This window comes from Erpetoichthys calabaricus, chromosome 4, assembly GCF_900747795.2.
Source record: "Erpetoichthys calabaricus chromosome 4, fErpCal1.3, whole genome shotgun sequence".
Classification (NCBI taxonomy): domain Eukaryota; kingdom Metazoa; phylum Chordata; class Cladistia; order Polypteriformes; family Polypteridae; genus Erpetoichthys; species Erpetoichthys calabaricus.
Window position 1 is genome coordinate 205720246 of NC_041397.2, and position 26734 is coordinate 205746979.

General features: G+C 36.3%; 1 protein-coding gene across 1 annotated transcript in view; it reads right to left on the bottom strand.

Moving 5' to 3' along the window:
* Nucleotides 1-26734, bottom strand: part of sim2 (SIM bHLH transcription factor 2) — a 121747-nt gene that overhangs the window by 32579 nt on the left and 62434 nt on the right. The window contains exons 3-5 of the mRNA XM_051926864.1: nt 22996-23085; nt 6781-6889; nt 4195-4280 (exon numbers count right to left, since the gene is read on the bottom strand). Of these exons, the coding sequence (XP_051782824.1) occupies nt 4195-4280; nt 6781-6889; nt 22996-23085 (285 nt within the window). The remainder of the gene's footprint in view (nt 1-4194; nt 4281-6780; nt 6890-22995; nt 23086-26734) is intronic.

Here is a 26734-nt window from a genome sequence, read left to right on the forward strand (position 1 = left end):
AAAGTGAATGGTCATCTGTGTGAAAGAGGAATGGTGTAAAAGGGAGCATATTACAGTTAAAACTACAGTTTGTATTTTAGACATTGAAATTCTGGCTGTCAGAATTTGTTCTCAATATTTGTGAATTGCATCATCCTTATTAATATTTATATTCCTCCCTCTGCAAATGAGGACGTAGCAATGGAAATAATTCATTCTGTCATCTACACTTTAATGATGACTTGCTCCGACTCTGCACTTAATATATGTGGTGACTTGAACCATGTGATTTTGGAAGGAACAATGGCAAATTTCTACCAGTTTGTGACCAGTTCCTCTTGAGGAAATAACAGGCTGGACCTGCTGTATTCTAATGTCAAAGATGCCTTTAAATCTATTCTACTGCTTCCTTTAGGCAAATCTAACGACAACCTGTTTGATCCTATTCCCAGCTACAGGCCTGTTATTAGACGACAACCTGTTAACACCAGACTAGTGAGGAAGTGGAGGCTGAAATGGCTCTGAATGACTGCTTCCAAGTGACAAACTGGGAAATGATGTGCAAGTCACATGGGATCGATATTTACGGACTCTCTCACTGCATCACAGACTTAACTTTTGTGTTGTCACAGTGGTACCCACAAAAACAATGCATTGATTTCCAAACAACAAGCCCTGGATTAGCAAGGACCTAAACGGTCTCCTGAACGAGAGAAAGACAGCATTCAAATCCGGTGACAAAGAGGCTATGAAAGTACTGGAATCAGGTGGAGAAGTTTGTTTCTTGGTGCAAAAAGAACTGTCTGCATCTTAACATCAGCAAAACCAAGGAACTGATTATTGACGTTCACCACACCAAACAGCCTCTGTGTCCTCTCACTATTCAAGGAGTGGATGTAGACGTAGTCAACTCCTATAAATACTTGGGGACCCACATTAATAATGGTTGGATTGGTCTTGGAACACAGTGGAACTATGTAAGAAGGGCAGTGCCAGCTTTTTTTCTTAGGAGACTGTGTTCTTTTAATGTGGGAAGTGACATCCTTCACATCCATAACTCTGTGATGGCCAGTGCGATTTTCTAGCAAAGGAGAGAATTAAAAAAGAAAAAAAAAACTGAGTGCCATTATGAACCATGCTGCACATTTTCTCTCTGACACACTAACACTGAGTACTTTCAGCCAACAAATTATTCTGCAGTAGCGAGTCAAGAAACACTACTGGGACTCCTTTATATAAACAGCAATACTTCTGAGAATGCCTTACTGTGACAGCTTTTTAATTTTCTTGCTTTATAGTAATTCTGATGTGTGTTCAGGCGAAAGTGTGTGTATATTATTTATCTACTTATTAATTAATTAATTATTAATTTAAAGAGCTTTTGTAAAACATCAAATTACCTCCTAGAGACAAGTAAAGATCTATCTGATATCAGTAAATCAATCAATTATTGTTTATCTTTTATAGCACTCTCTTCATAGAGAACGACTCAAAAAACCCATGTCAGAGTAACAAGATGACATACAATACAGCAAGTAAGCAAGTTAAGTTTACTAATAAACTGAAGGGCAGATAAACAATATGAGTTGATAATATTGTTTAGTCAGAATCAATACAGAAGAGTTACATTAGAGGTGACGTCATTTAAGAAGCAAAAGAGTTGGGAAGGGTTTTAAGTGCCCACAGACTGAACCTCACCAAAACACCTAGAAAAAATCTTCCATACAATAGGATCCACAAAGCTAATAGCTTCTTTTTGAGTCATTGCAATGGAAAGGACACTGGTGTCAAAAGTTATCAGTTGTCTAGCTGCATGGTATATAATAATCCTGACAGGATAACTGAATTAAATGTCATCTTTCCAAAGTCAATGATTTTAAACTCCATTTTGCTTAGAAAGCCTGTATAATTGGTGCTCACCTTACAAGGATACTAATCCAAAATACATATTACTCTCAAATATATGCAAATCACCATAATCTGAAAAGGAATTAACACTTCTCATGGGATCTCAGATTAGGATTTGCTTTATTGTATGGCTGTTATGTACCTTCATACGAACCAGAGAGTTCATCCTTTACTGACTTCTCAATAATCTCAATTATTAGCCTGACTAATTATTGTACTTGTCAATATAACTTAACATTCTCAAATAAACTTACAGTTACACAGATTTATTGTCCATGAACCTAATACTCACTACTTCTGAGACATGGGAGGACACCCATGCAGATTAATAAAATGTGTAAACTTCACATGGTACAACAATCATGCATAGGATTTAAACCCTGGATGCTGAATCCATGAGTCAAAAGTGCTAACCATTGAACTGCAGTAGCTCAACATACTTATTAGGCCAATGATGGGCTGGTGCTTATTATATATAACAAACATATTTCCAGGTCTTACTTAAATTAAAGCAGAGTTAGACACTTAGCTGTTTCTTCAAAAAAACACACAGATGTGTATGCTATTTGAATATCCAGCAGTAAATGATGTGCAAGAAAGACCTTGAAAGCTTTTGAATCAGTCAGGAGTATCAAGCTAGTCACCCTGCTGGAAAGTAGGTCAACCTTTCATTTTCATGTGTTAGACAAATAATTGTAAAAAATCTTTTATCTGAACTCCAGTGTTTAACGAAGATAACATGAATAACGAACGTACATACTAAAATATATATTGCTTCATTGTTTATTAAATGAAATGTGTTTATTTAAGAGAAACTCAATGATCCCTGAGAGCAAAACTGCATGAACATGAATTCAATAAGTAGTGGCACCTCTTAGCAGCTATAACATAAACCAAGGTTTCCTCCAGTTACTAATCAGTCTACCATCAATGCTGAGGAAATTACAACCACACGTCCTATACAATATGACTTCAGTGACTCCACTTTTTTGCCTGCCCATATCTCATTTTGTGACAGCATTTGAAATGGGTTGAGATGTAGAATCTAGCCTCAGCTACTATAAATAAGATTTCATCCATTTACCGAATCTACTTATTCAATCTAAAGATGATAAGGCTGGCAAAATCTATCTAGACAGCATTTTGGCAGGAGTCAATCCTGGATGGACTGCTAGTCCACCACTTTGCACACCTATATACATAGTTCAGAATCACCTATCACTATAATACATACCTTCTTGGAAAGTATAAGGAAATCTGGAGTAAATGAAAAAAAGGGAGAATGCAAAATTTCACCATCATGATATCTTTTGCTGCTGCAAACGTCTTGCAAATTTGCTGAAATGTTTAAGATTTTGTTCATGCTGGGAGACCCATTTTCAACTGTGCTTCAAGTCTTGGATATTTTGTTGTTTTTTTTGTTTTGTTATGAATTTACTGTGCCCTCAAGAATGAGATCTCCTATAGGGGCATGTGCAGAAAAGTAGCCCTAGACCATAATACTTTCGTTGACATGCTTGATAGTGTAGGTAACATTATTTTGGTTAAATGTGATTTCAGGGAGTTTTAGAGCCGTCTCCAAACAAATGAGGGCTTATAAAACTCTTTCTGAGGTCACCTAAGGTTTTTTAAATTGTGGCACGGTGTATTAAAGCTCAACTTTCACATTAACCTGTGTAGAATTAATTTAAAAAACAGAGTTATCACAGAAAAACTAATGAATTTATCATTTAATATTTCAAATGTATGTTTTTTTTTCTCAGGCACTCCCTTGCTTTTATCCAGTCCAGGGAGCTTCAGTACATTAAGCCACTTTTCGTAGGACACAGTCACACTTCAAAGACAACTGCAGAAGGTACAGTTTACATATAAAATGATGACACTAGCCTTATCAAACTATTTATGCACAAAATTGACATATGTTTTTGCAATCAAAACAATCAATCCATTGATAAAATATTTTTTTTCTTATTGTGCTCTTCCACTCACATAGTCCTGTTTTCAAATACATTAATTTGATCAGTATTTATAGTAGTTTATAACTTGATTTGTGCAAAATTTGGAAATGTTAAAATATTTTAAAACATGTGAAACTGTTTGCATGTGCTGTGCATTTGTTTTATTCATTGTCAGGTGTAATATACATAATACATAGCAAATAAAAATACAATTTCAAATGTTATAATTCATTGTATAATAACACCTGACCTGTCACTGCTGCTACTGTTCTACCTAAGACAAGGCTGTCGTTTAAAAACAAAAATAGCGAAAACATATAGTGGACAGAGGTTTTATGTCATCATCTACCTTGTATCCTCCACATGTTAGTCCAGCATTTCTTTTTGCTAAGACACATTTCATTCTGAGAAAGAATGATCGTTCCATCTCATATTCTATGAAAAAAGAAAGCAAGACAGAGTATAAGCATGCGTTGTGCAAAACCTTTATACAATCCAGATGTCAGCCTCAACATAAGATGCCACAAACTAATCCTAATTCACCACTCTAGTAATTTATTACACTTTAAAACTTCACTGCCTTATGCTTGACCATACTCTTTTTCTGCACTTTCTATTTGCTGTTGACTTATAATGACAATTATTCTACAATTAATTATATCAGTGTTGAAGCTGAACCTTTTATTTCATTACTTACTGTCTCCTTTAGTTAATTAAATAGTTTCTTCATCTCTTTCCTCAATGTGCTTCTTGCTTTCATTGCCTATGACTATTACCTTTTCCTTTTCATTCATGGTTGTGTTCTTATTCTTCTTTTTATATTTTTCCTATACCTGACCATATCCTTTGCCTGCTGCGTTATGTTCATGTTTATTGACTTTTGTAAGCATGACTTTTTCCATATCTTCCAACAGGCCATTTCACTAAATCAAATTCATATTTGCAATTTCAGTCTGGCCATTTCTAAGTTATGTACCCTTAGTCCTGTGATGATTTATCTCTAGAGAAGTCACAGAAAAACTTCACTAAGCTGGTAAGCAGCACCCTAGGCTAGACGTGATGTGACAGAATGTGCACACCTATGCAATTTCAAGTGTCAGCTACAAGAAAAACTTAACCTTAATGATTTCTTTCTCATTTTTCACCAGTAAAATGGCACTGACTTAGAACTTTTTTTACCCTTATTTTTCATGAGGAAAAAATTACAATTCTATGGATGGCATTTGTAAAACTTAAACACTGTAGTTTAAAAAAATTTAACTTTTATGTATATAACTATAAGTCAAAATAAAATGTTAAACTCAAACCTGAACAGTAAATTTAGTAGTAGTAACTGCAGTAGTATTGTCATGTCTAAAAATTACTATACAATTCTTACTTGCATGTCTGACGGAAATGCAACACTTTGTCACAATAAACAAGAATATATTAAAGTATGTAACTTTAATTTTAACAACATTAATTTATTCATTTGGTCTCATAAAATTGCTTGGTTACATTTTCTCCTGTTCATTACTTTTGGTAATGTCATTCCCAAAGTTTTTGTATACTTCAAGGCATTTCTCACCCCAGCCCTGATAATTTAATGGACTGCTGTCCAGAAGTGGCTTGTGACTCCTGAATATCTAACAAGTTTCCAGCATACCACAATGTACTTCTTTCCTAAGAACTTGACAGCTCTTTTAAAAGAAATTCCTCAGTCCGTTTTTGAGATACTCACCCAGCATCAAATCACTGACCCTGCTTTATCCAGTTTCAGGGTTACTGAGAGCTGAAGCATTTTACACAAGACATTGACCAACCCTAAATGGGGAGCCAGTCAGTTACAGGGTACACTCACTCATTCACACACACATACCCTTGTACTGGGCAAATTAGCATTGCCAATTATACTAACGTGCATACCATGATGAAAACCTGAGACAAGCCACATACAGACACATGGGAAACCTAGAAACTCCTTACAGACTTTGTCCAGGCAAGGACTTGAATGCAGGATTCTGGACCAGAGCTTACCACTACATCACTGTTGAACTGTGTTTTATTCGACTCACACCAATAAAACCAGTCAAATTCTGCATATAGTTAAAAATCCAATGTAAATGCATTCTTTAAGCACTACCTACAGGATGTAGAGGAGCTTTTTGTTTTCTTACTAAACATTAGGGGTTGAGGTTGATGTTGTTTTTAAATTGCTCTTTGTATATTTTAGCACATATTTCAATAGAACACATTTGTACAAATAATAGTGAAATCAAGTGTCAATGGTCTGCTGCTCAGTACAAAGAGGTCACATGATTATCAACTATTCCCAAACAATGAGCTGTGCTACTGCTGCAGACGTATTTTTACAATGGTCAGGCAGAAGACTTCTGAAAATACAAAAGGGCTCTGTTCTGAGAACATAAACATTTTTTCACTCATGTTTATAATGACATATTTTTTCAGTGTTTCTGATTTCCTGTTCAACACAAGAACAAGTGGGGGTGTTTGTACTCTTCAGCTATAAGAACATCAAATTATCTTATGGCAATTACAAAGGACCTGCAGTAAGCAAGGAATATCTGTTTTACCTGTCTTTTTTGTGACTTTTATTGTTATCATCCATTCTTGTATCTAGATAAAACATAACTTTTTTTAATCATTATGTTCACAGAAAACAAAAGTGGTTAGAAGCCAGCTGAGCTATAAAAACAAAATTTATGATTGCAGGAGCCGTTGTCAGGAACATTAGCAGGAATTATCCCTAGACCCTCTGCTAGTTCATTGCAGGGCCTATTTAGGCATACATTCACACTTACCCAACATCAACTTAGAATTGCCAAGTAAGCAATTAGTTCTAATCTTTCTTTGAAAATTTGATGTTTTTTTTAAATCTTGGAATCCTACACCAGTAAATGAAGTGGGAATTGGCCATCAATTTAAAAATGATTACCTTGAAGCAGATGATGATGTAATGGTTGATGAGCTGTCAAAACTGAAGTCATCTCATCATGATCTGAAGGGTGAATATACTCATAAATACTGTTTCCTGTTAATTCCACCTAAAAAATAGACATAATGATTTATTACAAATATCTGGGACACTGTTCCCATTTTTACTATGTACTCTGTTTAGAGCTAAAGACACAATCTCAGTCTTTTTTCTTCCTTTTGTTGTTATAGATGCTATACTCCTTAGAGCTGCTTCACCAGAGTCACATTCTAATTTCATGGTCTTTAATAATAGCAAAACTAATTTTTTATTGCATGTCTACAAATATAACTTTAATGATTTACTTATATTTTAAAACAAACAACTGGACTCTTTACAGAAAGCAAAAAACACAGGAAAGTGTATTAAATTAAAAACATTGACATGACATTAAAAACATTGACATATCTACAAAAGTGAAATTAAAGGATCTTTTTAATTTCATGTTAAATTTTTGTATTTATTGGTAATGTTTTGGATTTTTTTAGGGTTTAAGATTGTCTTGAATTCAATTATTTTTTTATACTTTTTGTGTGGTTAATATATATTTTTTTATACATTGTCTTTTTTGAGGCATATGTTGTTAACAATGCAGATCCGTTGCCATCACATGACACCTATTTTCATCATATGACATTATCTTCTGAAGGATATTTAAAGTGGCCATACCAAAATGTTTAGTTAAATACAAACAAACTTTGATGTGTTCAGTAACCTTTCAGAGAAAAGATTATAAGGCAAACTGGATTTTTGCTTTGTTTCTTTTCTGTTTTAAGACTTCACTTTTGTTTTGCCCTTTGCCTGCATCTTCTGGTCCACCATGATGATAATAGTCTTTTAGGAAAAGATTTTTCCATAAAATCATAGTTGATGTATGAGCAAAAAAGTAAGCCAATTACATATAAACACCATGTCAAGGCATTTTATAATTTCAGCTGTATAGTACAATGGTTCACATTTTTTTCTGGATGAAGTTATGCATTTGATGCCCCTTACCCACCATGTGCTTTGCAACTTCTCAGCCTTGGAGCACTGAGTAGTCATACTGAGGATAAACCATTGTGAGTGAGAGAAGCACAGACAAGGTGCTACAAAAAATAAACAATTGTTTATTAAAAACAAGTGATAACAAAATATCAGTTCGTTACAATTATTTAGTGAAGTTAAAAAGCACACCAATAAGTCCATCCAAAACGTCACAGTTCATGTATATGAAAAAGTAAAAACCAAAATAAAAAATAAAAACATCAAAATAAACAGACCAAACATAATGACCCAAGTGCCGATTCCTTCTCCCTTGTTCAAGCTGCACAAACTGACCACCAAAAACTTTCAAATTCCAAAAATATTTTCCCTCTTCCAGGTTATGCAAAGGTCCCAAGGACCTCTTAAAAAGATAAAAACCTCAAATCATATTAATGTCCCAGCTCACCACATTATCCCCAGTTCACAATACTCCTGGGGATAATTAAAAGTATATGCATCCCCTCCTGTTCTTTCTTCAGTCTGCGCAGAAGTACCATGGTGCCTCCAACACTAGTGAGAGACCTTTTTTGAAACAAAGAAGTCCTCTGATGTCCTTCTTCCTTTACTTATACATCCTTGGGATACCTTCCAATCCTAATGGATGCCTCGTTCTGCTCCCTGTAATTAATAAGTGTGCTTACTGAAAGAACTCTTTGTACAGTAACCTGCAAGGAAGCTTTCAGAAGTAGTGATCTCATGTGTGTACAAACAATCACAGACACCCGAACCTCTGATTACTCTATGGTAAATAACCATTTACATGTCTCTCTCTGGCTCCTTTTCTTTCACTGAAAAGGCTTCACTAATTTTTCCTTTTACACTCACAGCTTGGTATCTTGCGCCTGGATGCCTCTTCATGTCCTGATCAGGCTGACTCATGTTGCGTCCCAGGAAACCAAATAAATCAACCCCGCCACCCACCCCCCCACGGGCACCCACACAGTTGAACTGCCATTTCATTCTCACTCCCAGAATTCTTTCTGACACCACCTCACAATGCTCAAGGAAAGTGCCTTCCATATAACTATTTAAACTACATCAGCTCTATAAATAATTAGACACACACAGGTAAACACCGTTGTCATAGCATTGCTTACCATAATGCCATGAAACAAACAAAAAGGGTCTAAAAAGTCCACAAAGAAGGACAGCTCTCATTCTTTTTACATGATCTCATGACTTAAGTGGCTAATTTAAAAATAATACATTAGCTATTTATTTGCCTGCTGGCTGCTCCAGAGACATTTGAGAGATTAGATGAAAAGCTTTTCAGTTTGCCATATTTACTTGAGGTGCCCGCAAAGTTAAAGCATCATTTAAGTACTTTCTCATTTTGCACCTTCATCAGGACTTGAAACACACCACAAGATCACAGATATCCAGTACAAATTTAGTAATTCCCAGTAATTCCCACACATCAGTATTTTTAATGTGCAAATTTGCTGCACACATATTTATTTGGCAAGCAATTTCTTTTGCTTTGTGCAAGAATTGTTCCTAATTTATTTTTTACTAATGAATTATTTTTTGTCTTTGTTTTTTTAAGCTCACATGTACAAGGTGTCACCTACTTGTTGCAGTTGCTCTTGACCAGAGAGTTCAACTGAGGAATGTGTTCATTTGATCAACTGTTCAATGAAGCACAGGAATGAAAGACATGAACAGCACATGATGGCCTGTGTTTAAACTGCGCTTTACAAAATATTCAACCATCCATTATCCAACCTGCTATATCCTAACTAAAGGGTCATGGGGGTCTGCTGGAGCCAATCCCAGCCAACACAGGGCGCACGGCAGGAAACAAACCCCGGGCAAGGTACCAGCCCACCGTAGAATATTCAACCAGACTTTGTTAAATTGAAGGCTAAAGCAAGCTAATGTATATTCTTGAGCAAAAATTGATATCAAAATTAAATAAACTGATTTGGACTGTTTAGTGAATTCATTTCAGTTATGCCCCCTTTTTTGATGAATGGACCAGTGCCAATGTGTGGCTATGTTGTAACTAACCTTAAAGACATTAGTAATCGTGATATCTTTAACATGTCTTTGGTGGACTAATTGCTTGCCTTTAACCCTGATCTGAAAAGTAAAATTACTGACAAATAAAAAGACCATCAATGCTCAATTATACATTTTAAGAAATTCAGCTGTAGATATATACATGACTAAGGCTGCCTCTAACTTTGGAAAAATAACATTTCATTATAAAAATAAGGACTTCTTAGGACACTTTTCCCTATGATGGCACATTTAACAGTCTTTAGAAGAGTTTGTTGGTTTTTGGCAATATTTTATAGTAATCTCAAAGTAAATATATTCACTGGCAAACTAGTAATAGTCATTGTCCTTATAATAATAATGATAATAATAATAATACATTTTATTTATATAGTACCTTTCCCATTCTCAAGGTGCTTCACAGAGTCTCATAAAAAAATCAGTTATATGTACCATTGGACACATGTTTCCTGAATAGAACATAGGTAGATACAGGATATACAAATACATTAAATAGAATAAAAGACAATAAACCAGAGTAAAATACTAAATTCAATAATAAAAGAAAGCCTAGTAAATAACATAATTTGTGATATAACATGCACACAAATTATACTGAGCATCTGGACAAGGAGGAAGACTGAAAGAGGAGGTAGATATAGTGTATATCAAATGTTAGTATGTTAGTCTATGGTAGAGTCATGTATACTGTGGCTAGAAACATTTAATTTGTTGTTGTTATTTTGACTATTGCGTAGCTATTATATATAAAGGTAAAATTATGTTTAACTATTGCAGTTGTAATTTCTTCCTGCATCATAATTACATATGATTGTGTATAATTTCATTTAATCTCTCGCATTTTACAGCTGTTGTGACATGAATATTTGGACTCGACAAAAATTGCAAGTAAACATTTTATATTATGCAAAGTAATTCAGGTTTGGAAAGGCTAATTCAGCTGGCATCAGATAATTCTTGACCAATTCTTTATTTCTTATGTGTTAAATACGAGTGTATAGTACTTAGTATGCAAATCTACTTATATCACAAAATAATAAGGCATTTCTTCTTTTTTGCATGCCTCCATCCCAAAACAAGAGTGCTTAAACTGGCCAAGTTTGCATATACTCAAAGATGTATGAGTCACTCACAGGTTTTTGCAAAATATTGACCTAAATAATGAAATCTGTCCTTAGCATTGTAAGATGCCAGAACCTTTGACGAGTGTTCATTTAGTTGTTTAGCTCTCAGTATCTAGAGCCGTTGCTTTGAGTCCTTTAAATCAAGGCTTTAGACTCATCTACTGTTCCTTCCTGGACTTTAGAACAGACCTTCTTGCACTACCTCTCTGAAGCTGTCATCTTTTATTGTTCTGCTGCTGCTTTTCATAAAAGGACATGCACAATTTTTAATATTTTTTTCAGTTTAATTCCTTGCACTATTTGTTAAGCTGAATTAAGTAACATCACCTTCAAACTTGCCAATTAAAGAATCTGGTCATATAGTATTCAAATTTTAAATGTCATCTTTGTTATAGTCAGGATTTAATTCTTGCAGCATTTGGAGGCTTCTGGTTTTATGTCATAGCATAGAAAATTCGAAGTCCTCTATAAAGCAACATTCTGTATTTCCTTTACTCTTCTGTAAACACTGCTGCATGGCTGTTTACACTGCTGCATGCACTGATGAGCGACCAGCAGAACTGTTCATGGATGCCAGTTCAGGAAGGTAAGATAAACTTGAGCACAGTAATGGTGTAGTGCAGGGGTCCCCAACCCCCGGTCTGCAGCCGTCTGACAGCCGGGCAGCGAGAGAACTGCCGGCAACGGAGACTCACTCAGACTTTTCAGAACGCTTGGCGGGCAGGGCTTTGCAGCGGCGCAGAGAGACCGAGGTGAGAGAGTATTACAACAAAGTATTTTGATGGTCCCGGCAGTTTCCTCATATGACATGAGTCTATAGAAATCTCGTTACTACGAAGTACATTCGGCAGATACTTTCATTACAATGAAGTGACTTTGAAATGCTTGAATGAATCATCCGCAGAGCAGTTAGATCTGTGGTCGCAGCTCAGATGTGCACATTTGCACAAAGATCCCCAAACAGAAACATTGTTAAAAAAATTCTTTCTTCGAACTTTCCTCGTACTGTTTTTTTTTTTTTTTTTTGCTGTTTTTGTTTTCTGTGGTTTTCAGTGATACCTTTTGCTTATTGCTTGTCAACATCTGAAAAACATCCATTGGAATTTAACTCATTGTCACCCTCCTATAGAAATGGCAGACACGAAAAAACGATAACAGTGTTAATGTCTGTGATGTGCAATCTATTGGAATGACAAATGCAATGCATATGTCTTTGTTATATGCAAAAAAAAGAAGAAAAATCTTGGGTTGCAAACGTATGCGAACTGCTTAATAACTTAATAATAATAGAAATGTAATGTAAATTGTGTATACAACTGCCCTACGAACCCGCCCTGAATTCTCAGAATCCCGCCCCTGGAAAAATTTGCTTCTAGTAAATTGGTCCTTGCTGTCAAAAAGGTTGGGGACCACTGGTGTAATGCCTATAAAACATATTTACTGTTTGGAAGTTCTCATGTTATTCTTACATAAGTTGAATAAATATAGCTTTGTCAATAATCAACAGAAAAAGACTTTATTATCAAACTGAAATCAGATCTCTGCAATATGGTCTAAATTAATTCAAATATAAAACACAAAACTATTTATCACATAAGTATTCATCCCTTTAATATGTGACCTTAAGCTACACAACAAAAGCAAAAGAATAACCCAATCAACTCTGTAAAAAGATGACTGAAATACACAAGTTAGGGGATGGATTGAAGAAAATACTAAAGTCACTGAACATGATTTGGAGTCCAGTTAAATCAATCATTATGAAATGGGAAAAGTATGGCACAGCTGTAACTCTAATAATAATAATAATAATTACATGTATATAACACTTTCTTCACTACTCAAAGTGCTTAGACAGTGGAGAACCACTTCAACCACCACCAACGTGTAGCACCCACTTGAATGATGCGATGGCAGATATTATTGCACCAGTATGCTCACCACACAATAGCTATTATGTGGTGAAGGGGTGAGAGAGAGACAATTAGAGACAGTGGATGCTTGGGGGGGCCAGATTGGACGGGGCTAGGAGATCAAGATAAACCCTAGTGTTATCAAAAGCCGCCCAAGGATCTTTAATGACCACAGAGAGTTAGGACCTCAGTTTTATTTCTCATCTGAAGGATGCTGCAATTTTTACAGGACAGTGTCCCTATCACTGCACTGGGGCATTAGGATCCACACACAGACCACAGGGTAAGTGCCCTATGCTGGTCTCACTAACATATTTTCCTTAAGCAACCCAAGCTTTTCTTAGATGGTCTCCCATCCAAGTACTGGCCGAGCTTGAACATGCTTAGCTTCAGGTGGATGACCTGTTTGAAGTGCATGTGGTACAGAGCAGGCTATCCACCAAAACTGAGTAGTCGCGCAAGAAGAAGAGTTGTGAGGGAAGCCACCAAGAGATATATGGTAAATCTGAAGGAGCTACAAGCTACATTGGATGAGACTGGAAAGATTGATGCAGTCTGCACCTTGGGGGAAGATTTACTTTCCAGCAAGATAACGACCCCAAACATAAAGCCAAACCATACAGGAATGGCTTAAAAACAACAATGCTAATGTCCTGGTGTGGTCAAGTCAGAGTCCAGATCTCAATCTAGTTGAGAATTTGCGGCTGGACATGAAAATGGCTGTTCACTTAAGATCCCCATGCAACCTGACAGAGCTTAAGCAATTTTGCAAAGTATTGGAAAAATTACAGTGTCCAGCTGTGCAAAGCTAGCGATTCTGCAATTATTTATTTAAGGTTTATATTTGAAATTAATTTAGACCTCTTTGCAGAGATCTGTTTTCACTTTGACATTAATGAGACTTTTTCTGTTGATCAGTGTCAGAAAAGCAAAATTAAGTCTTCTGTGATTCAACGCTGTATTATAATATCTTGTGAAAATATCCAAGGGGTTAATACTTTTTATAGACACTGTACATGGAACAAAAAAATTATATGTTTACCAGTTTTATCAGTCTAACACTTGCTGGTATTAACTTCTAGTCAGTTTTATTGTCTGGCTTCTTTTTCTATGTTTCTTTTCCTATTTTGAATGTTTGCATACTGATTTGAGTATGGGAGTGGCATTCAATACATTCTTTATTATTATACTTTAGCTAGAAATGTATTTTATTGTCTGTTTGTTTAATGCCTTGACAGATTAGAAGACTGCTGGCACCGTAAAATTATTTGGAGGGGTGTAAAAGAACGCTATATGAAATGACACGTTTTCGTATAATGACACAACTTGAGAGATGGCCCCTCACAATATATTTAAATGTATCCTCTAAATCCCATTGAGTGTCAGAATTTAAGGGTTTGGAATGTGCAGAATCCCCTTATGCATGCATTTTGTGTATGTATTTTCGTTTTGATTATGTTATTTTAATTGTTATTTGTGTTACAGTTTAACACTATTATTCTGTGCTATTGGGCAGTTTAAGAAGGCAACAATGCTGTCTCTGGCATGTACCTTTCAGTTTATAACAGGGGCATCATGCATGTTTTGCTCTAAGTGAAAAGCCAAGAATGTTGTCCATCTGTGATAGTTTGCCTGCTCTAAGTTTACAAGTATTGATAATTTTGTCCTTTGAACGATCTGGGAATGTAGTATATCAAAAGTGAGTATCATTTATTTAATATATCTCAGCCACCATTAATAAAATAGTTTAGATCAGAGACTTCCAAATTCTGCGGTGGGTTGGCACCCTTCCCGGGATTGGTTCCTGCCTTGTGCCCTGTGTTGGCTGGGATTGGCTCCAGCAGACCCCTGTGACCCTGTGTTCGGATTCAGCGGGTTGGAAAATGGATGGATGGATGGACTTCCAAACTTTAAGTCAAGGTCATTCAAAATCTTCTGGTCAGGGCCCCCACAATATAACGAAGTGGACCATGATCTCAGTTGCTGGTCACAGCAGTCACACTGCATGATTTAGTAATCTGCATGATAGCAGATCCATTAATCAAAGCAAATGCTTAACTACAGTAGACTATTAACACATACAGTATGTGATTAAATGTCAAGTGGTATCTCCAGGCCAGGGGTTTTCAATATTTTTTCTTGGTGTGTCACTTCCAGGAATTGAAATATTTTGAAGTACCACCCTTTTCTTTCAGTCTTAAATTAGTAAGTACTAGATACAATTAAAGTGACATTTCTTAACTCCTGTCCTTTCTCTTATATTTTAATTAGGGGTTTTAACAAGTGTTTACAGGCAGTTTTTGGGTGGTTGTGTAATAATAATAATAATAATAATTCATTACATTATGTTGTAATGCACATGAAATGACCCACTTGCCGGGATGGAAGATCATACCTTGCCTTGCCAGCAGAACACCATGCTAGAGGGAGACAGTGAGATGGATAGGCGTCCAGGTCAGCGTTTTTGCTGCTCTGTGCATCAAATTTAAGGTAATGGACTGTTCAATGAATTGACCCCCAGTTAACTAGGTGGCGGTGCTTTGCTTCCTCCCACAGACGTTCATGGGAGTTGTCGTCTGGGTGGTCAGCTGGATCGGGTGCCCCAGGGCTTGCCAGGGACACTGCCAGGGAAAGTCTCCAGTATTTTCTGGTAGCCCTGCCTGATCCGGAAGTGATTATAGAGTACAATGCTGTGGTATCAGAAGTACTCCTGGGTCCAGCATAAAAGGAGCCACACTCAGGTAGTTGGAGTCAAGAGGAGGTGGACAAGGCTTGCTTTGAAGAGCAGAACAACAGTAAAGGGAATAATCGGAATGCATCATCTTAATAATGTACATAATTCGCCTGCCTCCTCACTCACTCATTCACGTCCGTCCGAAGCCGAATGCGCAGTTGCCTTCTGCGCAGCTGCCCGAAAAACCTTACGAGACCAACATCCAACCCCAACATCGCGACAGGCGGCGGATTTATGGCCGCAAAAATTCAAAGAGAAAGGCGACTTCAATTAAAGCTCTAGAAGCCTTGGTCACGTGCATGTTTATTTAAAATCTAGGCAACTTAAAGACAAACTTTCAAATTGGAATTGATTTTTTTAAATAATAATAATTTCAGCATTGCTGGGGCTGTAGTCCCCTGTTTGAAAACAATGTATGTGTTAAATGAAATTAAGGGAAAAAATACATTATATCTATGAAAATTAACTGCATGCATTAAAGCACTAACTTTGACAGCCTCAGTGTTAACAGTCATGTCCATTAATAAAAAATGTACCATTCAATCTGACAGACTAAATAAATGCCTACAGGTTGCCTATATGATTTCTTGAAAGATACTGTAATGTATCAAAAAGAAATATTATTGCCTGTAAACATACTTACTGCCACTACTGTGGTGTTGTGGTAAAGGCTTTGGACTGACATTACTGTGCTACTGACACTGTGTGATCCTAAGCAAGTCATTTGACCTGCCTGTGCTCCAATTGGAAAGCCAAAAGAAAGGTAACTTATTGTACTGTATCATAAATGTTGTAAGTTGCCTTGGATAAAGATGTCAGCCAAATAAGTAAAAAAATAAATTATTATTTAGACTTCATTTTTCATCACTTTTGTTTAACAGTTAACACTTCAGAAAAAAATAGATATACTTTATTTTTTTTTCCATAAACATCCCTAAGCTATGCATTAAAATGCTTTAGAGTGTTTACTTTTTCCTTACTTAACTCTATTCATCACATCTCATTTTCGATCTGTTTCCCTTGACAAGGGTCAGGCAGCTATGGTAGCTTATTAACTGCCGGATATTCATAATATGAATCACTGGTCCAACTCCAAAAACTTCCAGAAACCATCCACTGTTTAATTCTCAATCTGGTGTATATGAAATGATATTGATATATTTTATTTTGGTAGCATTAAATTTTGACAGCTAACTGCCCTCTTTCAGCCTCAGTCAACCCGTACTGACACATGGAGGAGGTATCACTACTATCTTACTGAAAACATCTTGCCACATATAACACAAAGTAACACAATATTTTCAAATCCACTTAACCTAACACAGGGAAACTCTTATAGCAGGTGAGAGCCAATCCCAGCAGCATCAGGTGCAAGGAAGAAACCAAACCTGGGGCAAGTAGCCAGTCCATTACAGTATTCACTTATGCACACACCCACACCGGACCAATTTATAATCTCCAACTAGTTCAACAAACACATATTTATTATTAATAATAATAATAATACATTTTATTTTTGTAGCACCTTATTTAAGTGTGGTTGGAAAACACAACATACATGGAAAGAAAGTGTAAATTCAACATAGAAAAGGCCTGACTGAGGGATTTAGACCCCAAGTGCTTGATCTGTGAAGCAGGAGTGCTACCCATTACATGACTCAGCCTCCCTGATAAATAAAATAGAAGTAAAATAAAGTTTTATTCCTAGTAAATGGAATTCTATACAAAATGGTGTTGTATTTTATTTTTACTTAGGACTATTTTACATTCTTGTAAATTTTTGCAAATACTTTGTGAGTGCAAATATAAAGCTTTGGATCTATTGATAAAGGGGTTAGTTTATGAACAGCATTACCATGTGAAAAAATCAGCGGCACTTTGATGTATTTTCTTCTTGAATTTGAAGGTCAGATGAGACACTAGGCAGGTCACTTCTCAGCACTTCAAGTACAAATTGGTTTCTTTGCACTTCCAACTCCATGGGATTAGCTACACCCTTTGAGGTTGCAAATCTTTCTGATGGCTGCAAATGCTCCAGTGTTACAAAGTCCGGCAAACCTGAAGTATAATATATGGTCTACATCATCTCCATGCATAAGAGAACAGCAGGACTGACCAGAGCTAAATTACCTGGTTTCACACATGGCAACTGATAACAAAGTTCTAAATCTTTCCTCAGCCTTTAGAAGTACGTAGTAGTATTGTCATGTTTTCTGTAGAATTAAAAATTTCTGTTATGAAATATATCAAGAACATAATTTATAGAACACAAATGTCAAAATTTTAAATAAGGAAACAAAATTCTATTTTCCTTTTAATTTCTCACCTATTTTGAAATCAAAGTCTTCAACCAAAGGACTTTTCTAAACTTGTATTACTTCAAAAATGACACTTTTGTGAAAAGTATCCTTTCCAAGAAATGTTTAACTTTAATGTTGATTTCTGTTTGAACCAATCTATTGTACATTTTAAAACCCCTATTTTCTAAAGACTAATACTCTTTATTAAAATAAGGTTATCTCTGGCAAACAAGTGAAAAAACAAGTTGTCATTTTAAAACACATTCCAGGATCTTGCACATTCTAAAATGTCAATGTGAAAGCACATACAGTAACAGAATTATTTAGATCCTGTGATGCACCAAGAAAGCTATACTACTATGGTCAGCATGGTGAGTACACTTTAAAGTATTCTTGACACGGCACTGCTTTTGCCATGCATTAGTTCTAATGCTATTGCAGATCTAGGAAATAAAAGGTAATATTTAAAGGTGAAAAGGGTAGACCTTTACCTACAAGACAACTGCAGAAATATGACTGGAAAAGGAAATAACTTCCAGCATCATAGTCATTTGGAATGCTAAAGAACAAGCAATGAAAACCATGGGTGAATTCAATGTGGCTATAAGGTGCTAGAAAACCAAAAAACTGTAAAGGCAAGTCTGAAACTAACATGACCCCGCTTACTCTGTCTGTTATCAGACTAAAGAACATCACAAGATAACACAGCAAAAAATAAGTTAGTGTGTCTTTCTGTTAATACTTTACTGTGTTCATTTGTCTTTTTCCTTAATTTTTGTCATTTTGCAATACACATAGGAACCATTTTCAAAATCAACTTACCCAATATCTCACATTGAAGCTGAAAATTGCAGTAATTGCATATCTTGTACTGTAGCTGGAAAGTGCAGTAACTGGTAATGCAAATGTATGGTTAACAAGCAGTTATGAAATTAATAATTTGATGACAGAATGAATGAATCAGTTAACCAATTTTCATTTTATACTGTACCATTCATAGTGAGTACTTGGAGAAAGGAAATATACACTACAGTTTAACCATTGTGGACACTAGGAGGCATTCAGCTCCCTCAAACCCAACACAACACACACAGAGCACAAGTTAAAACACAAAAGAGCATTTTTATTGTGAGGAAAACTCTTCACAAAGCATTTCCCACCGTCACAGCCACAAGTACAGCACAAGTTTAGCAAAATGGCTCTTCTTTCATTCTTTTCTGGTCTTTGCTTCCTCCACTCCTTCCTGTAAGTTTTGGCCAGTCCCTGTGAGGCTGGTAAGTCCTTTTATACTGGCTAGCCTGGAAGTGCTTCTGCTCTTCTGCCCACGTGATCTGCAAGCACTGCCAAGTCAGGTGGAAACCTCATGCCATACAGCTCCTCCATTTTAACAGCACCCCCTGGCGGCATCCACGGTACCCAACAGGGCTGAGATATAGAACTCCAAGTCCCATGATGCCCTGTGGGAATCTGGGGCACCACTGCAATCCAGGGGAGCTGCCACCTAGAGTTCTGGGGGAGGCAGTGGCCTAAAGAAGCTGCCTTCCCCCATCCTTCCATTTCTTGGGCATCCCTTACACCATAAAAATGAACACACTCTAGGCAGTGAAATTTATAGAGTAATGCTTGAAAGACAAAATGCACTTAATAAATGAAAAAGACAAATTCCATTAGCTTAATTAAATGCAACTGATGTAAGCAGCATCTTTACCCAGTACCTGAAAACAGCTTTTAGACTATTCAGTATTATTATTGTATTTATTCTCTGGATTACTCACTTAATAGGTCTGTTCTAATATTGCCTAGTAGATTATTGTTATGCACTCCTATTAAGACTACCAAGAACAATTACAAACCTCCTATGGCTTTTTTCAAAATGCAGTGTCAGGAATCTTAATGAAAATGAAAAAAATCTGAACAAATCTAACTGGTATACGCATTGTTACAATGGCTGCCTGTGTCTTTACATTCTTAATTTTATGCAAGGCTCTGAAAAATCTTGCACCTCTCTCTATTTCAGAATATGTCCCCATACATCCCAAATTGTAATCACAGATCTTTAATCACTGCCTTATTCAAATTTCCTAGAATGAGATATGAAAAAAATGGTGATAGGGCCTTTTGCTTTTATGCATCAAAAATTGGGAATAGTTTACAAAATGGTTTTGGGCAATTATTGTTGAACATTTTAAAATACTTTTCATTTCTGTCTATTGCACAAAATTACAATTAATACTCAATAGTACCGAAAATAAATAGCTAACTTGTCTTTAATTTATGTTGTCTGATGTCCTGTAGTGGTGCTTTGTGTATCTGATACCGTGTCAAATGTTCTTAGAATTTTCATGATATTTAGTCAAAAAATTAATAACTTTATTATATTTCAGTATTGTAGAATGTCCAGGTGGTGCTGTTCGGTCATTTGGCCTTGGAACCCGTTAAGATTATTTTCACTGGTATCCTTTTGGCTGGCATTTTTGTTTTCTCTCCTACCTGGCCATTAAACTATGGCATCTGTTATCAAATCAAATGCTGACTCTATAACTATTGACTTACAAACTTAACTGAATTAAATTGTAATTAAATTTACATTCACCTCCTTCTTCCATGTTTGCCTTTTATTTGTTTTCATGATCATCTTTTACATTTCATCTTGCCTGAAGAAGGGGCCTGTGTTGCCTCGAAAGCTTGCATATTGTAATCTTTTTAGTTAGCCAATGAAAGGTGTCATTTTGCTTGACTTTTCACTACATTCATAATAGCTAACACGGTACAACACCCTAGTACTAGTGCATTATTCTTACAGATGTATATTTTATGCTGCCAGTGAACCAGACATCTAAAGTAGGATTTACAGAAAAGTTAAAAAAAAAAAAAAAAAATCATTATTACTGTTAAAAAATACATTTAAAAGTGTGTGCTTTCTAAGACTGCAACAAATATTATTTAGAAAATTAAAATCTATCCATCCATCCATCCATTATCCAACCCGCTGAATCCGAACACAGGGTCACGGGGGTCTGCTGGAGCCAATCCCAGCCAACACAGGGCACAAGGCAGGGAACCAATCAAATCACCAAATAAATGTCTATAAAGCTTAACAATATAAGAAGTTTGATAAACAAAAGGACATCATTCAGGCCATCCAATTTGTTTGGTTTGCTAATAGTTCCATTGTATCAAAATGTCATCCAAATACTTCTTAAAGGTAGTCAAGGTTTCTGATTGAACTACATGACTAATTTGGCCTAGATTCCTACAACTCTTGGCTTAAAGAAGTCCTTTCTGGTTTCAGTTTTAAATGTGCCTGATCTTAATTACTACCAGTTCCCAGGGGTACATGATTCTCTATTTAGTCAAAAAATTCTGTTGAATCCACTTTGTTGACATCTTGGGTAAGGTTTTCACATAGTCCTCTTTGATCAAGGCTAAATAGGTTTAACTTACTGTGTCTATCAGAGTAGGCCATCCCCTTTAGTCATGTTGTGCATTTAGATGCTCTTGTCACAGTTCTTTTTGCTGTATGGAATCAGGTTTTTTTTTTTTTTTGCTATGTGTAGTTTACACTTTTCTACATGTGATTCATTTTCTTCATTTTAAAACTGATGTTGTTCTGTAGCTTTCTTGTTTAGTAGCAATGGACCCATTGCTGGTTATGTCACTTGTACCAAAATGTGTGACACCATAGCAGCTAGAATATTTAAGATGTCACAAGATACTCAGTATCCTACGTTTTGAATAAAAACTCCACAATTAGTATTTTTGATGACTTCTTGTCAATGTGACTTTTCACCTGTCTCTGACTTTGCCTTTTTCTCTGTTCTGCCTTTTGCCAATTTCCACTTTCCTTCCATTCAGTGTAGCGGAAGCTACAAGGTGTTTCCATGAAGAGTGTAGTGTGGGGATCCTGATTCCTGTTTGTTTTCACCTTGTCTCCTCTTTTGTGGTGTTTCATCCTGTGAAGGCTAAGGGGTGCCACAGAGCCCCAAACCCCAATCACAGACACACAAAACAGTCCTGGGTTCAAATAAAGGGTGTTTATTATACAAAATACCTTTGTACAAACAAATAAGCAAGTTGTTTTCCTTGTTCTTTCTCCTGCTCTCGGTCTCTCTATTGCAATGCTCTCCTCCAATCGAGTGTTGCTTTCATTCCTCCCAGCTTCGACTCACCTGGACAAGGCAGTGTGGTCCCTTTTATTGAGGACCCGGAAGTACTTTTGGTGCCAGGGCTTTTGCCCGTTGGAAGCACTTCCAGGTCATATGGAAGTCCCAAATAACGGAGAGTTTCTCCCTGCAACACCCTTTAGCGGCACCCACGGTCCCCAGCAGGGCTGTGCAACTAGCCTAAAATTAACGGCATTCCCTGCTGGTTTCCAAAAGGGCACCAATATCCAGGGCCGCTGCCATCTAGCATCCTGTGGGAATAAACAACCCCCAGAGACGGTCCTTCCTGGATCTTCCTTTTTATCTCAGTCAGGGAAGGTACTACAAATATATACGGTCAGGACACCTGTCCATCTGCCTGGGGCTTCCCATCCATCTTTTGGCTGGAGTGTCCATCCATCTACCCAGGGAGCCTTGTTCGGGTAAGGCACCTTTCTATCTCTTAGTCAGGATGCTTGTCTGTCCACTTGGGGCTTCCTGTCCAGATAAGAAACCTTCCCCTTTCCTGGTCAGGATGCCCATCCCATGTGCCACTTGCAATTCCCTAGTCAGTTTCATCAGCTTTCCAGCTCCTGAACGCTCTGCACATGCCCATAATGGCTCTCCTCTGCATAGCTTCTAATACTGCTGTCATTTTAGCGTGGTCACCAGAATTATACAGCACTCCAGATGCAGTCTCATTTATTATTTCAATTGTTATAATGGATAGTCCAGAAAAGAACTGAGACCCCATGCAAACCTTGCAACAGAAAGGCTGCAATACCACCAATGTTGAAATACCACCTCACATCACATTATCAACGAGGCCTTCCCATTTTTATTTAAAATGGGCATGGCTCACATGCATCAGCTAGCTCTCGGAGAAAGTTGGTAAGCTGACTTTTTCTCACTTACCTGAGACAGCCCTAAATGGACAGAGGCAGTTTCTGAGATGTACATGATTTTGCCATCAGATGCTACAACGAATACAAATCCATCCAATGTCTGAAAAAAAAAAAAAAAAACAACATCTGATGCTTTCATAACTTACGAAATCTCTGAGCATATGTCAGCTTTTATAGAAGCCATAAAAACACACAGTATAAAGTTTGGACAAGTTATATAAAAATCTAAGATTCATCAACTAGTACTGCCATGTAGCATTAATTATCAAAATGGCAAATTACAGAGCTACACTCTTTTATTTTGTACAAGACATCACTATGTCATTTGAGATCACTTTAAAGACTTTGTCATGAAGATCCTGGGTGTTAAGGAGTTGCTAGAGTATAAGGCACCACCCAGGATGCAAAAAAAAAAAGTTTAGAAACCTCCATGAGAGAGAGAAACCCACACTAGGCGGAATTAGAATAACTCTGCATGCAAGTCAAGGAATACAAAACAGATAAAAGGGTTTGGCACCCAGCAAGTCAAATCTTCATGGACAATGATACAAGAAGTAGAGACTGTTGGCCTGTTTGGAAATGGGCAAGTGACCCAACTGATTTTGGGATGCTTCCTCCTAGAGAGAAAAAAACTATGAAGGGCTGTCCATTTCCTGGTGGAAATGTAGCAGTACACGATCTGTATCTAGGAAGACACTGCTGTTATTCCTCCCACAAGAAAGCACTAAAGAGGTGTAGGAATCAAAACAAAAAACACACAAAACCTGATCCTGTTCTTACTTCAGATCTGGGTCCACCGGATTGGCCTTGGCTCAAGCAGTCTAACCCAACTCAAAAAGAGGGATTCTGGCCTTTTCCTGTCCAGAAAAGGGGCTATGGCTAGGTAAACAATTACAAAAATTGCTGTTTTCTTAGATGGGGATAAAAGACATGATGAGCTAACATACTCAAATGAGAAATGTAGAGAATTTGCTAAGCTCAGATATAGAGTTTGTATAAAATCTTTGGAAAAAAATCTCTGGGCTAAAAAAAAAAAAGAATGTTTCTTAATATTTAAAAAAAATATTTTAAGTAAAAGAATCAAAAAGGCAGGGCAAGAAAAGGGAGAAAAATAAGTTTTTTGATTTTAAGCAAACAAATCCAATAAGCAGTAGTTAACAATGAATGCAGGGGTCAAAAACCAGCAAATCCAAACAAGAATCACAGATCAAAAACGAATCAAAAACCAAAACAAATTGACAAAGAACCAGTAAACTAGCGCTTCTCCATAAAAACTTGTTGAGGCAGTATCCCGGCTGGATAAGTTGTCTCTTATTCTTTTGTCTATATAAAAGAGGCAGGGCAGATAACCGACAAAACTAAATGTATTAAAATATAACACAAATACACAAAATAGTCAATAAACACATCATTAAAGAAAATCATAGTATTATAGAAAGACTAAATGATACCAAAAACAGAATTCCAAACACAATATATAAAATTATATAAATATATAAAACAACAAAAATATTAAATAACAGACTTGAGCCAGTGCATCAGCTGTGCCTGAAACATAACAGACAGAAAAATACTTGAAGGAGCAAGGCCAGTACTCTCCCTCCCAGCACAAAGTGGCAACGTAGGCTACTCATCACCGAAAGCTGCTGTGGGCTGCTTCATGGAGCTTTAGCCTCTTGTCCCTCAAGTAATTATACATTTTTTGGGTAGTGACTCTGGAGTTTAAAGCTGTCTTGGCCTAGAATTGGGAGTACAGGAAGCATGACTGATAAAAACTACTAGATACAGCTTTTTTCTCTTTGTAGTTCTATCCCTTACACATTTTATTAGTTACAGGTTAAGAGAGATGTCCTAAAAGTGCTTTCCATTGTTACTATTTTGTGCACTCCTTTTCTCCCAACACTAGGAACCTTTTCCAGTTATATCACCCATGGGTCAGCAACTAACATATTAAATGTACTATTCATATATTCTTAATAAGAATTATATTAACAGGTGATTTATTCAGTTTTATAAAACTTTTTCAGGAGCCTGGAAAGTGCAGGTGTGTGTCTTGTAAGCCAAACTTTCAAGCAAGCCAAACTTTTTAGGTGCTATTTCTGTCTTCTATCACTTTTTGTTTTTTTTTGCTTTTAAAATCAGTGGTGCCACAGAATGGTAATTATAATCTATTCCAATTCTTATATGTAGATTCATGCCTTAAAAGGGGACTATAGGAGTTGTAGAATAACCATCTCTACTCTGACTTTGGACCAAATGATGTGAATTAATGTCCAATGACATCAAGACTGGAGATGACTAATGCATATGCAAAGTTTCAACTGGAAGAACAAGGAAGATAAACAGGTTAGGGTCGGGGTAGTCTTCCAGCATGTATCCACTTTTGAGTCATTTTCATTTGTGCTTGCTCTCAATACCAGCTTTTGTAACTTTTTTTTGAACAATCAACTTGGACTGCCATGCTGTTTCAATATAAAAGTATAACGTAAAGCTATTGTTTTTATGTACCACTTTAGGGGTTTCTCATCTTGGATTTCCTTAAGATCAAATGATATTTGTTTTAGATATATTTTTTCAATATCAGTTAATGCACACCAACAAAAATTGGAGAATTTTATTTTAATTGTAACCTAGATAAACTGAAGGGAGAAGCTCTATATATCTACGGTGCAGTTATAATACTACGAGAGTGATAGAAAGTGTGTGAAATAAATGGTTTGATAAAGGAGAAACATGTACAGAGATAGCCATGTTAAGAAAAACAGAAATAATGTACCAGGCTGCTGACTGGGCTTTGGCAAAGAAAACCAGAAGATGGGAGAACAAGACTAATGCTTGGAGTGAAAAAGCTAGAGAAAAGAGTCCAAGTTTTGAGTAGAGAGAAAACATGATGCAAAGGGAAGGAGGATTGTGGATGAGAGTAATGTGATATGCCTTGTAGTCATGAATACTGTTCTTCCTGAGGAAACCAGTTAAGAATGAGAATACAGTTCTTCTTTAGTTTGTTTTAGGCTTCTTATTATTCTGACAAAGAAAGAGGTGGAACAGTCTCATTTTACCACCATATTCTCATGCAGCATGTAGCCCAGGCCTGACAACAGGTAAACAATTTGAACTCGAAGACTAACTATAGTTTTAATGTTGGGTCCCAAGCTGTAATAAGAGACTTGGAATTTTATGTATAGTGCACAGTATATATCACTAAATATATAAATTAAATATTTGTTTATTAACTTCTAAGCAGGTTATGTTTAGTGAAATGTGTGCTAGCAAAACATGTTTTGTTAAATTTGGCAATGGTGGAATTCCTGTGCTAATTTAATTCAAATACTGTTAGCTGCTCAAGAATGCTAAAAGCAATTCTTCTCTGTGGCAGAACAGATAAGCAGCAGACCAATCTGTTTTAGCTAAGAGCAAAAAACATGCTTTATTGATATGATTTTGTTCTAATGAGGACATTGCTGCATGAACTCAGGGAGCACCTTTCATTATCGATCTTTAACAATTACATATTTAGAAACTAAACCATTTCACTTTTTTTATAACTCATTTTTGGTTTACTACTTGTAAAGCTCTTTGAGCTATACTTACATATGAAAATGTGATACATATGAAAATGTTGCTATAGCTGTTTTCTTAGATGGGGATAAAAGACTTAATACTCATGATGAGCTAACATACTCAAATGAGAAATGTAGAGAATTTGCTAAGCTCAGATATAGAGTTTGTATAAAATCTTTGAAACTGCA